This window comes from Anabrus simplex, chromosome 7 (genome assembly GCF_040414725.1).
Source record: "Anabrus simplex isolate iqAnaSimp1 chromosome 7, ASM4041472v1, whole genome shotgun sequence".
Lineage (NCBI taxonomy): Eukaryota > Metazoa > Arthropoda > Insecta > Orthoptera > Tettigoniidae > Anabrus > Anabrus simplex.
This window is the reverse complement of record NC_090271.1, coordinates 91,118,885-91,137,181: the sequence shown is the minus strand read 5'-3', so window position 1 is coordinate 91,137,181 and position 18,297 is coordinate 91,118,885. Positions and strand designations below refer to the sequence as shown.

Genomic DNA, 18,297 nt, shown 5'->3' with positions numbered 1-18,297 from the left:
TATCCACAATATATGTTATTATTATGTCATTGCTTATATATTTGTGATTTATTTTATAGCTGATGATGTTTTAAATGTCGAATATTTTAAATGTTATTAGTAACATCAACACGTAATTAGTATTGAATAGGTTGAACCTAATAGATCTCATCTCTGTGATCTCAGTTCAATACGGAAACATCAATGAAGCTCATATCTTTGAAAGATGAGATTGCTCAAGATTGTCGAAAATGATACACCATTACCTATACGTTTACAAAGTTGGGAGCTCCGTGAGTATCCTGTGTTACCACCTACAAAGAAGAATAGCTAGCCTGTTAAAACGTCACGTTTTACTGAAAAGCCTTTGTGTATTATTTGTGGATTTCAAACCCATCGTAAATTCAAGCATGAAAGAGAGAACTCACAGTTTGATCGGTGTAAATTAAGAAATATTAGACTACTAGCAAATGTACCCGTGCTTCGCAACGGTATTCTACATTGTATACGGATATCAACGTAAATACTGTGCGGGCAGCAAATGAGATTGTTTTAAAACTGCATGTCTCTTAGCCTTATCCGAGAAATAGCATGGGGAGGTCCACATACGTTGTTTCCAATGTAAAGTGAGGGTTGCGGAGTTGTGATGATAATGCCAGGCTCACTTGCCTACTGCCATTCACAATCGAGTTGGCAAGTTTACATTATAATTGCAGGCCCCAATGCCTACTGCGCGGTCACAATCGATTTGGGGAGTTTTAGTTACAATGGCAGACCCATTTCCTACTTTCAGACAGGTTACAGTTGAGGAGTTTTTATTATAATACCAGGCAACTTCCCTACCACCAGTCAAAATTGAGTTGTGCAGTTATCATTATAATGACAGTCCCTTTTTACTGCTGCTAGCCAGCTTACTGCCAGTCACACGGAATTAGTGAGTTTCCATGAAAATAGCAGGCCACTATGCCTAATGCTAGTCAAATTTTAGATTGGAACATTTGTTTATAATGGCGGGCACCCTGGCTTGAGCCAAACACAATAGAGTAGGGGACTTTCGAACAAAACTGCATGATCCCTTGCCTTCTGCAAGACAAATCGAAAAGTGAATTATTCATTAAAATGGTAGGCCCTCCTTACTAATGCCAGTTACACAGGAGTTGGAGAAGGACCCCATTCCTACTGCCAGCAGTCAAAGTCGGTGTAGGGAGTACTGATTACAATAGCAGACACATCCTTTCTCGATCGCTACAAATCGACATAAATGAATATATACAGATGGACATACGAAAGTATATGAATGTTTACAATATTGCAGACCTTCATTTACAGATTAACTGCTGCTAAACGGTACGTCATATCGACAAAGGATTGTACCGTAAGGCGCAGTATTTAGCGATCTAAATGGCTGGTCCTATGATATTTTCTCGCATCTAATCTATTCATGGGTCAGATTGAATCAGAAACGTTGAATAGGTTGAAATTTGTGTAAGATTATTTTACATTGCATTACTTTTCGGATAATTATGTGACATAGCATTTGGCTCACATATGGGTACTGGGTGGGCCAATGTTCGTGTAGAGTTTGATCATACTATCTTTCCTGTAAGTGATTGAAATGATGCACATGAGAAGAAAAGGTTTAGAAATTAATTTCCATTAAGGCAGGTAGATTTCCATTAAGTTTGGTTGTGTGTATTTTGAGGGAGTGCAAAATCACGGTTTCGGTTTCGTATAAACCCCCAATTAGTTCAGGGATTTAGAAACAATATTTGCCCTAAAACCTCCCCAAAGGATAGGTGGATTCTAAATATGAAGTTTGGTGGAAATATATCCAGTAGTTTTCAAGTTAGAGAAAGACAAACAGACCAAACAAACAAAGAAACAAACAAACAACCTTGGGGGTAAAAAGTGAAAAATTTGAACATCTTGGAATTTTCCCGTCGGTTAGGGACCAAAAGCTATAATTTCACCAAATTTCAATTGTCTACCTCGTCTCGCAGGTTGTGCCGCCATCTTGATTTGGGGGGATGGGGGATAAAAATGAGGAAATTCCCGAAAATTTTTAAGCCCACGAAACCTGTAGGTTATCGTTTTGGATATACTATACGACTGTGTTCTTATACTGAGCCCAAAATTTGAGCCCCCCCAGCGTGCCCCCTTCAGGGAATTTTGAGAATTTCCGATTTTTCTAGGGATCCTGGGGTCATCAGTTTCCCTCGTACCAAGTTTCAAATTTCTGAGATTTCTGGAAGTGCCTCATTAATTCACGTCTTTTTTCATTTTTAAATATTTATATATACATCGCTCCAGCCCGACTTGCTTTTATATATATAGATGACGAATAAGCACGAGCACGTTGAAAAGTGCAGACTTCCACTTCGAGATTCATATCTCCTAAACGGTTTATGATATTAAGAAACGGTTTGCGCCATCAGACGCCTCATTTATCGCTCTACATGTTTGTTTCTAAATCATTTCCTCGTATCTCCCGTATTAAGGGGGTAAATTGAGTTCAAATTTTGAATAGGGTGAAATTTGGGTGCATTTTTAACATTTTACATTACATTTTGCCTACTTATGTATAAGCTAGAATCATGAAATTTGGTAAACATATGTCCCTTAATCGTGCCAATGTGCGCACACAACGTGATGATCCTATCATTCTTATAAGTGTGTCAAACAATAAAATATACTTGTAAAAATCACCACATTTACGAACAATCCAGAAATACGGCCAAATTTAACGTATAAGGGAGAGAGATACGACAAAATGTCACAGGACCAAAGTTGTAGATCACTCCGAATTGAAGGGACATTGTGCCATCCGTTTTGTGATACGACTTACCGTTTAGCCAAAAAATAGCTCAGAAGGAATGTCTGCACAGTCATTAAAATTGCCTCCATATTTCGATATCCTTGGGGGTAAAAAGTGAAAAATTTGAACATCTTGGAATTTTCCCGTCGGTTAGGGACCAAAAGCTATAATTTCACCAAATTTCAATTGTCTACCTCGTCTCGCAGGTTGTGCCGCCATCTTGATTTGGGGGGATGGGGGATAAAAATGAGGAAATTCCCGAAAATTTTTAAGCCCACGAAACCTATAGGTTATCGTTTTGGATATACTATACGACTGTGTTCTTATAATGAGCCCAAAATTTGAGCCCCCCCAGCGTGCCCCCTTCAGGGAATTTTGAGAATTTCCGATTTTTCTAGGGATCCTGGGGTCATCAGTTTCCCTCGTACCAAGTTTCAAATTTCTGAGATTTCTGGAAGTGCCTCATTAATTCACGTCTTTTTTCATTTTTAAATATTTATATATACATCGCTCCAGCCCGACTTGCTTTTATATATATATATATATATATAGATGACGAATAAGCACGAGCACGTTGAAAAGTGCAGACTTCCACTTCGAGATTCATATCTCCTAAACGTTTTATGATATTAAGAAACGGTTTGCGCCATCAGACGCCTCATTTATCGCTCTACATGTTTGTTTCTAAATCATTTCCCCGTATCTCCCGTATTAAGGGGGTAAATTGAGTTCAAATTTTGAATAGGGTGAAATTTGGGTGCATTTTTAACATTTTACATTACATTTTGCCTACTTATGTATAAGCTAGAATCATGAAATTTGGTAAACATATGTCCCTTAATCGTGCCAATGTGCGCACACAACGTGATGATCCTATCATTCTTATAAGTGTGTCAAACAATAAAATATACTTGTAAAAATCACCAAATTTACGAACAATCCAGAAATACGGCCAAATTTAACGTATAAGGGAGAGAGATACGACAAAATGTCACAGGACCAAAGTTGTAGATCACTCCGAATTGAAGGGACATTGTGCCATCCGTTTTGTGATACGACTTACCGTTTAGCCAAAAAATAGCTCAGAAGGAATGTCTGCACAGTCATTAAAATTGCCTCCATATTTCGATATCCTTGGGGGTAAAAAGTGAAAAATTTGAACATCTTGGAATTTTCCCGTCGGTTAGGGACCAAAAGCTATAATTTCACCAAATTTCAATTGTCTACCTCGTCTCGCAGGTTGTGCCGCCATCTTGATTTGGGGGGATGGGGGATAAAAATGAGGAAATTCCCGAAAATTTTTAAGCCCACGAAACCTGTAGGTTATCGTTTTGGATATACTATACGACTGTGTTCTTATACTGAGCCCAAAATTTGAGCCCCCCCAGCGTGCCCCCTTCAGGGAATTTTGAGAATTTCCGATTTTTCTATTGATCCTGGGGTCATCAGTTTCCCTCGTACCAAGTTTCAAATTTCTGAGATTTCTGGAAGTGCCTAATTAATTCACGTCTTTTTTCATTTTTAAATATTTATATATACATCGCTCCAGCCCGACTTGCTTTTATATATATATATATAGATGACGAATAAGCACGAGCACGTTGAAAAGTGCAGACTTCCACTTCGAGATTCATATCTCCTAAACGGTTTATGATATTAAGAAACGGTTTGCGCCATCAGACGCCTCATTTATCGCTCTACATGTTTGTTTCTAAATCATTTCCTCGTATCTCCCGTATTAAGGGGGTAAATTGAGTTCAAATTTTGAATAGGGTGAAATTTGGGTGCATTTTTAGCATTTTACATTACATTTTGCCTACTTATGTATAAGCTAGAATCATGAAATTTGGTAAACATATGTCCCTTAATCGTGCCAATGTGCGCACACAACGTGATGATCCTATCATTCTTATAAGTGTGTCAAACAATAAAATATACTTGTAAAAATCACCAAATTTACGAACAATCCAGAAATACGGCCAAATTTAACGTATAAGGGAGAGAGATACGACAAAATGTCACAGGACCAAAGTTGTAGATCACTCCGAATTGAAGGGACATTGTGCCATCCGTTTTGTGATACGACTTACCGTTTAGCCAAAAAAATAGCTCAGAAGGAATGTCTGCACAGTCATTAAAATTGCCTCCATATTTCGATATCCTTGGGTGTAAAAAGTGAAAAATTTGAACATCTTGGAATTTTCCCGTCGGTTAGGGATCAAAAGCTATAATTTCACCAAATTTCAATTGTCTACCTCGTCTCGCAGGTTGTGCCGCCATCTTGATTTGGGGGGATGGGGGATAAAAATGAGGAAATTCCCGAAAATTTTTAAGCCCACGAAACCTATAGGTTATCGTTTTGGATATACTATACGACTGTGTTCTTATAATGAGCCCAAAATTTGAGCCCCCCCCAGCGTGCCCCCTTCAGGGAATTTTGAGAATTTCCGATTTTTCTAGGGATCCTGGGGTCATCAGTTTCCCTCGTACCAAGTTTCAAATTTCTGAGATTTCTGGAAGTGCCTCATTAATTCACGTCTTTTTTCATTTTTAAATATTTATATATACATCGCTCCAGCCCGACTTGCTTTTATATATATAGATGACGAATAAGCACGAGCACGTTGAAAAGTGCAGACTTCCACTTCGAGATTCATATCTCCTAAACGGTTTATGATATTAAGAAACGGTTTGCGTGATCAGACGCCTCATTTATCGCTCTACATGTTTGTTTCTAAATCATTTCCTCGTATCTCCCGTATTAAGGGGGTAAATTGAGTTCAAATTTTGAATAGGGTGAAATTTGGGTGCATTTTTAACATTTTACATTACATTTTGCCTACTTATGTATAAGCTAGAATCATGAAATTTAGTAAACATATGTCCCTTAATCGTGCCAATGTGCGCACACAACGTGATGATCCTATCATTCTTATAAGTGTGTCAAACAATAAAATATACTTGTAAAAATCACCAAATTTACGAACAATCCAGAAATACGGCCAAATTTAACGTATAAGGGAGAGAGATACGACAAAATGTCACAGGACCAAAGTTGTAGATCACTCCGAATTGAAGGGACATTGTGCCATCCGTTTTGTGATACGACTTACCGTTTAGCCAAAAAATAGCTCAGAAGGAATGTCTGCACAGTCATTAAAATTGCCTCCATATTTCGATATCCTTGGGGGTAAAAAGTGAAAAATTTGAACATCTTGGATTAGGGACCAAAAGCTATAATTTCACCAAATTTCAATTGTCTACCTCGTCTCGCAGGTTGTGCCGCCATCTTGATTTGGGGGGATGGGGGATAAAAATGAGGAAATTCCCGAAAATTTTTAAGCCCACGAAACCTGTAGGTTATCGTTTTGGATATACTATACGACTGTGTTCTTATACTGAGCCCAAAATTTGAGCCCCCCCAGCGTGCCCCCTTCAGGGAATTTTGAGAATTTCCGATTTTTCTAGGGATCCTGGGGTCATCAGTTTCCCTCGTACCAAGTTTCAAATTTCTGAGATTTCTGGAAGTGCCTCATTAATTCACGTCTTTTTTCATTTTTAAATATTTATATATACATCGCTCCAGCCCGACTTGCTTTTATATATATAGATGACGAATAAGCACGAGCACGTTGAAAAGTGCAGACTTCCACTTCGAGATTCATATCTCCTAAACGGTTTATGATATTAAGAAACGGTTTGCGCCATCAGACGCCTCATTTATCGCTCTACATGTTTGTTTCTAAATCATTTCCTCGTATCTCCCGTATTAAGGGGGTAAATTGAGTTCAAATTTTGAATAGGGTGAAATTTGGGTGCATTTTTAACATTTTACATTACATTTTGCCTACTTATGTATAAGCTAGAATCATGAAATTTGGTAAACATATGTCCCTTAATCGTGCCAATGTGCGCACACAACGTGATGATCCTATCATTCTTATAAGTGTGTCAAACAATAAAATATACTTGTAAAAATCACCAAATTTACGAACAATCCAGAAATACGGCCAAATTTAACGTATAAGGGAGAGAGATACGACAAAATGTCACAGGACCAAAGTTGTAGATCACTCCGAATTGAAGGGACATTGTGCCATCCGTTTTGTGATACGACTTACCGTTTAGCCAAAAAATAGCTCAGAAGGAATGTCTGCACAGTCATTAAAATTGCCTCCATATTTCGATATCCTTGGGGGTAAAAAGTGAAAAATTTGAACATCTTGGAATTTTCCCGTCGGTTAGGGACCAAAAGCTATAATTTCACCAAATTTCAATTGTCTACCTCGTCTCGCAGGTTGTGCCGCCATCTTGATTTGGGGGGATAGGGGATAAAAATGAGGAAATTCCCGAAAATTTTTAAGCCCACGAAACCTGTAGGTTATCGTTTTGGATATACTATACGACTGTGTTCTTATACTGAGCCCAAAATTTGAGCCCCCCCAGCGTGCCCCCTTCAGGGAATTTTGAGAATTTCCGATTTTTCTAGGGATCCTGGGGTCATCAGTTTCCCTCGTACCAAGTTTCAAATTTCTGAGATTTCTGGAAGTGCCTCATTAATTCACGTCTTTTTTCATTTTTAAATATTTATATATACATCGCTCCAGCCCGACTTGCTTTTATATATATAGATGACGAATAAGCATGAGCACGTTGAAAAGTGCAGACTTCCTCTTCGAGATTCATATCTCCTAAACGGTTTATGATATTAAGAAACGGTTTGCGCCATCAGACGCCTCATTTATCGCTCTACATGTTTGTTTCTAAATCATTTCCTCGTATCTCCCGTATTAAGGGGGTAAATTGAGTTCAAATTTTGAATAGGGTGAAATTTGGGTGCATTTTTAACATTTTACATTACATTTTGCCTACTTATGTATAAGCTAGAATCATGAAATTTGGTAAACATATGTCCCTTAATCGTGCCAATGTGCGCACACAACGTGATGATCCTATCATTCTTATAAGTGTGTCAAACAATAAAATATACTTGTAAAAATCACCAAATTTACGAACAATCCAGATATACGGCCAAATTTAACGTATAAGGGAGAGAGATACGACAAAATGTCACAGGACCAAAGTTGTAGATCACTCCGAATTGAAGGGACATTGTGCCATCCGTTTTGTGATACGACTTACCGTTTAGCCAAAAAATAGCTCAGAAGGAATGTCTGCACAGTCATTAAAATTGCCTCCATATTTCGATATCCTTGGGGGTAAAAAGTGAAAAATTTGAACATCTTGGAATTTTCCCGTCGGTTAGGGACCAAAAGCTATAATTTCACCAAATTTCAATTGTCTACCTCGTCTCGCAGGTTGTGCCGCCATCTTGATTTGGGGGGATGGGGGATAAAAATGAGGAAATTCCCGAAAATTTTTAAGCCCACGAAACCTGTAGGTTATCGTTTTGGATATACTATACGACTGTGTTCTTATACTGAGCCCAAAATTTGAGCCCCCCCAGCGTGCCCCCTTCAGGGAATTTTGAGAATTTCCGATTTTTCTAGGGATCCTGGGGTCATCAGTTTCCCTCGTACCAAGTTTCAAATTTCTGAGATTTCTGGAAGTGCCTCATTAATTCACGTCTTTTTTCATTTTTAAATATTTATATATACATCGCTCCAGCCCGACTTGCTTTTATATATATAGATGACAAATAAGCACGAGCACGTTGAAAAGTGCAGACTTCCACTTCGAGATTCATATCTCCTAAACGGTTTATGATATTAAGAAACGGTTTGCGCCATCAGACGCCTCATTTATCGCTCTACATGTTTGTTTCTAAATCATTTCCTCGTATCTCCCGTATTAAGGGGGTAAATTGAGTTCAAATTTTGAATAGGGTGAAATTTGGGTGCATTTTTAACATTTTACATTACATTTTGCCTACTTATGTATAAGCTAGAATCATGAAATTTGGTAAACATATGTCCCTTAATCGTGCCAATGTGCGCACACAACGTGATGATCCTATCATTCTTATAAGTGTGTCAAACAATAAAATATACTTGTAAAAATCACCAAATTTACGAACAATCCAGAAATACGGCCAAATTTAACGTATAAGGGAGAGAGATACGACAAAATGTCACAGGACCAAAGTTGTAGATCACTCCGAATTGAAGGGACGTTGTGCCATCCGTTTTGTGATACGACTTACCGTTTAGCCAAAAAATAGCTCAGAAGGAATGTCTGCACAGTCATTAAAATTGCCTCCATATTTCGATATCCTTGGGGGTAAAAAGTGAAAAATTTGAACATCTTGGAATTTTCCCGTCGGTTAGGGACCAAAAGCTATAATTTCACCAAATTTCAATTGTCTACCTCGTCTCGCAGGTTGTGCCGCCATCTTGATTTGGGGGGATGGGGGATAAAAATGAGGAAATTCCCGAAAATTTTTAAGCCCACGAAACCTATAGGTTATCGTTTTGGATATACTATACGACTGTGTTCTTTTACTGAGCCCAAAATTTGAGCCCCCCCAGCGTGCCCCCTTCAGGGAATTTTGAGAATTTCCGATTTTTCTAGGGATCCTGGGGTCATCAGTTTCCCTCGTACCAAGTTTCAAATTTCTGAGATTTCTGGAAGTGCCTCATTAATTCACGTCTTTTTTCATTTTTAAATATTTATATATACATCGCTCCAGCCCGACTTGCTTTTATATATATAGATGACGAATAAGCATGAGCACGTTGAAAAGTGCAGACTTCCTCTTCGAGATTCATATCTCCTAAACGGTTTATGATATTAAGAAACGGTTTGCGCCATCAGACGCCTCATTTATCGCTCTACATGTTTGTTTCTAAATCATTTCCTCGTATCTCCCGTATTAAGGGGGTAAATTGAGTTCAAATTTTGAATAGGGTGAAATTTGGGTGCATTTTTAACATTTTACATTACATTTTGCCTACTTATGTATAAGCTAGAATCATGAAATTTGGTAAACATATGTCCCTTAATCGTGCCAATGTGCGCACACAACGTGATGATCCTATCATTCTTATAAGTGTGTCAAACAATAAAATATACTTGTAAAAATCACCAAATTTACGAACAATCCAGATATACGGCCAAATTTAACGTATAAGGGAGAGAGATACGACAAAATGTCACAGGACCAAAGTTGTAGATCACTCCGAATTGAAGGGACATTGTGCCATCCGTTTTGTGATACGACTTACCGTTTAGCCAAAAAATAGCTCAGAAGGAATGTCTGCACAGTCATTAAAATTGCCTCCATATTTCGATATCCTTGGGGGTAAAAAGTGAAAAATTTGAACATCTTGGAATTTTCCCGTCGGTTAGGGACCAAAAGCTATAATTTCACCAAATTTCAATTGTCTACCTCGTCTCGCAGGTTGTGCCGCCATCTTGATTTGGGGGGATGGGGGATAAAAATGAGGAAATTCCCGAAAATTTTTAAGCCCACGAAACCTGTAGGTTATCGTTTTGGATATACTATACGACTGTGTTCTTATACTGAGCCCAAAATTTGAGCCCCCCCAGCGTGCCCCCTTCAGGGAATTTTGAGAATTTCCGATTTTTCTAGGGATCCTGGGGTCATCAGTTTCCCTCGTACCAAGTTTCAAATTTCTGAGATTTCTGGAAGTGCCTCATTAATTCACGTCTTTTTTCATTTTTAAATATTTATATATACATCGCTCCAGCCCGACTTGCTTTTATATATATAGATGACAAATAAGCACGAGCACGTTGAAAAGTGCAGACTTCCACTTCGAGATTCATATCTCCTAAACGGTTTATGATATTAAGAAACGGTTTGCGCCATCAGACGCCTCATTTATCGCTCTACATGTTTGTTTCTAAATCATTTCCTCGTATCTCCCGTATTAAGGGGGTAAATTGAGTTCAAATTTTGAATAGGGTGAAATTTGGGTGCATTTTTAACATTTTACATTACATTTTGCCTACTTATGTATAAGCTAGAATCATGAAATTTGGTAAACATATGTCCCTTAATCGTGCCAATGTGCGCACACAACGTGATGATCCTATCATTCTTATAAGTGTGTCAAACAATAAAATATACTTGTAAAAATCACCAAATTTACGAACAATCCAGAAATACGGCCAAATTTAACGTATAAGGGAGAGAGATACGACAAAATGTCACAGGACCAAAGTTGTAGATCACTCCGAATTGAAGGGACATTGTGCCATCCGTTTTGTGATACGACTTACCGTTTAGCCAAAAAATAGCTCAGAAGGAATGTCTGCACAGTCATTAAAATTGCCTCCATATTTCGATATCCTTGGGGGTAAAAAGTGAAAAATTTGAACATCTTGGAATTTTCCCGTCGGTTAGGGACCAAAAGCTATAATTTCACCAAATTTCAATTGTCTACCTCGTCTCGCAGGTTGTGCCGCCATCTTGATTTGGGGGGATGGGGGATAAAAATGAGGAAATTCCCGAAAATTTTTAAGCCCACGAAACCTATAGGTTATCGTTTTGGATATACTATACGACTGTGTTCTTATACTGAGCCCAAAATTTGAGCCCCCCCAGCGTGCCCCCTTCAGGGAATTTTGAGAATTTCCGATTTTTCTAGGGATCCTGGGGTCATCAGTTTCCCTCGTACCAAGTTTCAAATTTCTGAGATTTCTGGAAGTGCCTCATTAATTCACGTCTTTTTTCATTTTTAAATATTTATATATACATCGCTCCAGCCCGACTTGCTTTTATATATATAGATGACGAATAAGCATGAGCACGTTGAAAAGTGCAGACTTCCTCTTCGAGATTCATATCTCCTAAACGGTTTATGATATTAAGAAACGGTTTGCGCCATCAGACGCCTCATTTATCGCTCTACATGTTTGTTTCTAAATCATTTCCTCGTATCTCCCGTATTAAGGGGGTAAATTGAGTTCAAATTTTGAATAGGGTGAAATTTGGGTGCATTTTTAACATTTTACATTACATTTTGCCTACTTATGTATAAGCTAGAATCATGAAATTTGGTAAACATATGTCCCTTAATCGTGCCAATGTGCGCACACAACGTGATGATCCTATCATTCTTATAAGTGTGTCAAACAATAAAATATACTTGTAAAAATCACCAAATTTACGAACAATCCAGATATACGGCCAAATTTAACGTATAATGCCTGTTGCTCACGGTCAAATTTTTGGTAAAATTATTTGACAAAAGATTTGACAAAAATTTCTCAACATCTTTTATCAAATATGTTGTGTTGTACACGGTAAAATATTTCTTCAAACTCATACCAGTGCCATCTGTTGGTCAAAACTCAGAATTAAATTTGTTTGGCCTGACCTCTGTGGGAATAGGTCCCAAGTACTGAAACTGATTGTTTTGCTCTTTGGCTGTCAGATGAGCATGTTCTACTGTCAGTGAATAAATCACAAATGCCATCAGTACATAGTAAACAAATTGCAGCTTTAGTTGCAATAGCTGCATGTGCAGTTATTAAAAGGAAAAACAGTAGGAAGAGGAGAGCTATAAGGTGGTGGACCAGACCTTGGGTGGGATGATGGAAGGGGATTGTTATCTTTAGTCCAGAATGAATTGAGATTAGAGGACACTGAATCATACAGGAATTTCTTAAGAGTGAGTGAAGGGAACTTCAAAAAATTGCTCCAGTTAGTTGGACCTAGAATAGCAAGAAAGACACAAATATGAGGCAAGCTATTCTAGCTGCAATGAGACTACATGTAACACTGCGATTTCTTGCCACTGGTGAATTATATACAAACCTCATGTATGCTACAAAAATACCTTTTGGTACCCTGGCTCGTATAATCCCTGAAACATGTAGGGAGATAGACAATGCATTAAGGAAAGACTATTTGTAAGTAGGACTGTATATTTATTAATAATTATATCACAACATAAGGTAATTATTTTATTTTATGACATATTTTACTCCATTTCTTCCAGTAGAGCCTCTGTAAGTAAGTTCTGTATTTTTTGTTTAGTTAAAATTTTCACTCTTTTGTTTTTTATTTGACGGAGCTCACAAGCAATGTAGTTTGCAAATGCTTCCTCTGAATCTACAGCTGAAGCTGACATGGATGCTAATACCTGACTAGCACTTGCCAGCACTTGGTCCTCAGGTGAAACCTTTTTTCTTTTTCTGATTGATGTACCTGAAAAGTGGAAAATCCCTCATATTTTAAAAGTATCATTAATGAAACCACGCTTTCCTAAGAATGTTATTTTAAATTAAATGCAGTAACTCCATTTTACTGGGTATATAATGTTTTGTACCTTCTTTTTGTGGAGGCTGGTTCATCACACTCTTTGTGCTAGAAGCAGGTGTGACTGTGTCAGACTCCTGAACTAGGTCTACCAGTGCCCCGTCATCATCTAATGCTATATCATCCACCGTCACCATGGAGCTTCCTTCAAAATTCTGTAAGGAATTAATTTTCATTTCAGGTTCCAGACACAAATGAAAAATGGTTAAATATTGCTCAAGAATTTGAAGAGAAGTGGAACTTCCCAAACTGCATGGGAGCAATTGATGGGAAACATATTCATTTTGCAGCTCCACAATCAAGTGGATCACACTATTATAATTACAAGGGCACAAAACGCATTATTTTACTAGCAGTGGTTGATGCAACCTATAAATTTATTTATGTGGATATTGGAACTAATGGTCGTGTAAGTGATGGGGGTGTGTTTCAGAAAAGTGATTTATCTTCAGTAATGCATGACAGAATGCTGGTCATACCTCCTCCTCGTCAGCTGCCTGAATCTGACAAGGAGTTTCCCTTTGTTTTTGTGGCTGATGATGCTTTTTCACTGTCCATAAACATCATGAAACCCTTTCCCAACAGAGTATTGACAATGGAGCAAAAGAAATTTCAATTGCAGGTAGAGTCGGGTAAGGTGTGTTTGCAAACAAAGTAGTGTTCAGCCGTACTAATTTCCATTTCTTGGTAAAACGAAAATGGATACATCAAGCTCACGATGGTATCCCTCTAAATGAAGATCTAATAAAAGGAAAAAACAACTTGAGGCAGCTCGTGAAGGCCTGAGTAAGAAAAGGGAGTTGAAAAATCAGGTAGGCCAAACTGTTGCACAGTCTACTACTGATTTAGAACCTAGTTGTAGCAATGCTACTGTTGGACAATCTACCACTAATTTACAGCTTAGTGGTAATAATGTTGCTTTTCATAACAGATCTATTGAAAATCAATCAAATTAAACTAGAACTGAGCAGAAATTATCTGCAGTTTCACCTGTGCTGCTAGGTCAGAGTGATTCGAGCTACATGCTAATACATAGTGGCACTCTTCAGGATTTATTAAACAATTTGAAATGTCCTGAATGTGACCGTGCTAGTCTAAATGTTGTGGTAAAATATCAGCTTGGTTTGGCAAACAAGCTGCATGTAATATGTAGTGCATGCAAGCATTGTACCAACAAGGTGTATACCAGTCCTAGGGCCAAAGTACAGTGTAAATCTGAAAGACCTCCCTTCGATGTCAATAGAAAAAGTGTAGAGGCTTTTCTAAGTATGGGGCTAGGCCATAGATATATGGAAAGGTTCTGCATATGCATGGGTATGCACTGTATGAACTCCAAGATATTCACCAGCCACATGAATGGCCTAGCCACAGAGGTCATAGATGCAAAAATGAAAATGCTTAGGGAGTCCAGAATGAATGTTCGCAAAGCACATGAGGATGTTGATTCTTCATTAGTGAATGCCAGTGTCATAGACATTGCTGTGTCTTATGATGGCACATATCACAAGCAAGGCCATACATCATTGTATGGCATTGGCCTGGTAGCTGATATTTTAACAGGACTGATCATTTACTATGAGGTTTTGTCAAAATTTTGCTACTATTGTGTCACTATCGCTAATGAAATGGATCCTGATATACCAGAATTCATGGTGCTTTCAGGGTATCATAAAAAGAGTGGTGAATGCTGTAAAAATTATGATGGCTCCTCAGGTTCAATGGAGGTCACTGCAGCTGATATAATGTGGAGATCTCTTCAGGAGTGCAAGATGAGATACACCACTGTACTCTCTGACGGAGATGCTAGGACCCACCAGCACCTGAATGAAGTTTCAATGTATGGTAAAGGTGTGGAAATAGTAAAAGAGGAGTGTTAACCATGTGGCAAAGAATGACCACAGCATTTTTTAAACTAAAAAAGGACACTAAAGACCTAAAACTGGGTGGTCGTGGCCCTACTAAACTGAATTTAGAGAACATAAAGAAACTCACAAGTTACTATAGACAGGTCATTCAGAATCATTTACCAGATGTACCTGCCATGAAAAATGCAATATATGCTACCCTGTACCATTACAGGTCTACAGATCACAAACCAGAACACAAAAAATGTCCCCAAGAAACAGATTCTTGGTGCTTCTACAATAGAAGCATTGCCCGTGGCGGGACTCCACAGAGCCATACCAAGATGTCTGTTCAGTTGTCTGACAGCATGTTATTGAGAATTTTGCCTACCTACCAGAGACTAGCAAGCAATGAATTGTTAGCTCGCTGAGTCCACACGTATCACATTTTGTCTGAAATGGGTGAAATTTTCCATTTATGTTCAGAAATAGACAGTGAACAAAGTTACAGAGCAAAAATTCAGGTTTCTTTGTTCTGAGTAAGAAAAATAAAAATTTGTAGGAAAGAAGCCATAAAATTTTTAAAAAATATTATGTGTGATATTAAAATTTATTACAGCTAAATCTTTGAAGTTACTTGAGATATCTTTCTGTAAAGTTCTTAAGCCTGTTTGAGGGTATGTAATATCAAAATACTAAATTTTAATAGCATTGCTAATGTGTGTGGAAGATTTTGATTAATACATGATTAGCAAAAATAATTTAAGTAAAATGCATACATTTTGAGAATTAATTGAATAATTTCAATGAAATGTTGTATACATGTTAGTTTCTAAGTTTAAAGTCAGCTGTCAAAATTTCAAGAAGTTTGGTTCAGAAATATGGAAGTGTGAAAACTCAGTACCAATGTCCCATAAGTAAAATAAACCTGTCAGTGGACAAAGTTGGAGCTATTGTTCAAGTCACCTGTACTTTGCATAACTTCCTTCTGGAATAGAACAAAGCAGTTTACATGTGTCTGAACAGCACAGATCAGGAAAATATAAATGAAGGAAGGCTGCAGCATGGAAACTGGAGGAACAGTCAGTCAATGGAAGGAACTGAGGGGCAAAGTGGAAACACAGCAGCTCAAATACCTCTGAACATAACAAATAATTTTAAAGGTTATTTTAGTAGAATAGGACAAGTGAAGTGGCAAGAACATTGGGTGAACAGCTACCGATTTTGAAGGCAGAACAAACACTTTTTTGATTTCACTATTTGCTGTCTTGTTTCATTTTTGTTAATTAGTCTGATAATATATGTAAATATAATAAAGTATTACTTAACAATTTTAATAGATCTAAATGACATGCAGCTCAGTAATGCAGGTGTTTAAACTCAGTAACCAAATCATTCCTACAATTACATATGGCAATTGTTACTTCATCTCATCAGCACCACTAGCAAGGAGAGAGACCAGTATGATTAAGAAGCACCAACATTAAAATCCCCCTACCTTTCTTCTCACATGAAACTGTTACAAGTGTTGCCTGCACTAAAACGTCTAATGTTATTTTAATGAACAGCTTATACAATAGCAACCTTAGAACCAAGCATCAGTGTTTTTGTTCTCTTAAATAAACAATATTTCAGAAAGGTTTCTTTATTTAGGCCTACTTACTTTTCTAACTTGCTTCTTAATTTATTCTGCTTCACTTTTATGGGATATTTATAATGATGATCATTAGAATGCAAGTTATTTATTTCATAAAATGATTAATATACTTCGTATTCAGTGCACTTACCAAGACTATAGACTCAGTAAATCCATCTTCACTGAGCTGTGACATGTCAAGGTTAGATTTGCTACTTCTTGGCATGATGTGGTCAGTAAGAAACAGCAGTCTGTCATACCAAACAAATGATGGCCTGTATACATCATCGGAGCTCATTCCACTCTTCAGTTTGTTAACTTTATTCCTGAAATCGTAATGTCAATCCATTAAAACACATGCAGTAGGCCTATGTATAATAGTTACTGCTGCTTAGAAAACATAGGCCTTTCTATGAATGGCTAGACCGAACTTGAGATAGATCATTCAAATAATTTATCACAGGCCGAGTACTAACTACAATAACGGAACAATCGTCTCCCAGATCGTAAAATAATAATAAAGTGAAGGAATAATACTGCACTAACCTTTCGTTGTTAAATTGTGTTCGTAGGCCATTGATCTTGGACTTCACTTCTGAAGAATCCGTGTTTGGCCGGACTTCACACAGTGCACGCGCAATTTTTGCCTCCGCATCTCTCCTAGCATTCCTGTTATGATACAGTGGAGACTTAACTGCATATAAACACGTATGTTTCATATACTCTTCAATTAAAATTTCGACTGCTTCTTTCGTCCAGCCCGACATGTTTGTTTACAACTTGAGCTTCACAGACCCGCTACCAGATCGCTACTTCATCTCATACACTGCTGTGATTGGCTGTTGTATCAAATAATTTAATGAAAATAGGACATGCTCTATTTGACCATGATTTGACAAAATACTTTATCAAATCAGGTGTTCCGTAAAATTTGACCGTTAGCAACAGTCACTCCTTATTGAACAACGAGTTGTTCAATAAATGTGGTGAAAAATTTGACCGTGAGCAACGGGCATAAGGGAGAGAGATACGACAAAATGTCACAGGACCAAAGTTGTAGATCACTCCGAATTGAAGGGACATTGTGCCATCCGTTTTGTGATACGACTTACCGTTTAGCCAAAAAATAGCTCAGAAGGAATGTCTGCACAGTCATTAAAATTGCCTCCATATTTCGATATCCTTGGGGGTAAAAAGTGAAAAATTTGAACATCTTGGAATTTTCCCGTCGGTTAGGGACCAAAAGCTATAATTTCACCAAATTTCAATTGTCTACCTCGTCTCGCAGGTTGTGCCGCCATCTTGATTTGGGGGGATGGGGGATAAAAATGAGGAAATTCCCGAAAATTTTTAAGCCCACGAAACCTGTAGGTTATCGTTTTGGATATACTATACGACTGTGTTCTTATACTGAGCCCAAAATTTGAGCCCCCCCAGCGTGCCCCCTTCAGGGAATTTTGAGAATTTCCGATTTTTCTAGGGATCCTGGGGTCATCAGTTTCCCTCGTACCAAGTTTCAAATTTCTGAGATTTCTGGAAGTGCCTCATTAATTCACGTCTTTTTTCATTTTTAAATATTTATATATACATCGCTCCAGCCCGACTTGCTTCTATATATATAAAAGCAAGTCGGGCTGGAGCGATGTATATATAAATATTTAAAAATGAAAAAAGACGTGAATTAATGAGGCACTTCCAGAAATCTCAGAAATTTGAAACTTGGTACGGAGGAAACTGATGACCCCAGGATCCCTAGAAAAATCGGAAATTCTCA

General features: G+C 37.8%; 2 protein-coding genes across 2 annotated transcripts in view; both read right to left on the bottom strand.

The window, feature by feature from the left end:
* Positions 1 to 18,297, bottom strand: part of mnd (minidiscs) — a 288,168-nt gene that overhangs the window by 237,180 nt on the left and 32,691 nt on the right. The gene's annotated exons all lie outside the window — the stretch shown is intronic.
* Positions 12,706 to 17,539, bottom strand: LOC137501510 (uncharacterized). Its single transcript, XM_068228574.1, has 4 exons — positions 17,070 to 17,539; positions 16,675 to 16,849; positions 13,054 to 13,198; positions 12,706 to 12,932 (listed from the first exon to the last, which is right to left on the bottom strand). Exons 1-4 carry the CDS (start codon positions 17,288 to 17,290, stop codon positions 12,706 to 12,708), a joined length of 768 nt encoding a protein of 255 aa, XP_068084675.1. The 5' UTR covers positions 17,291 to 17,539.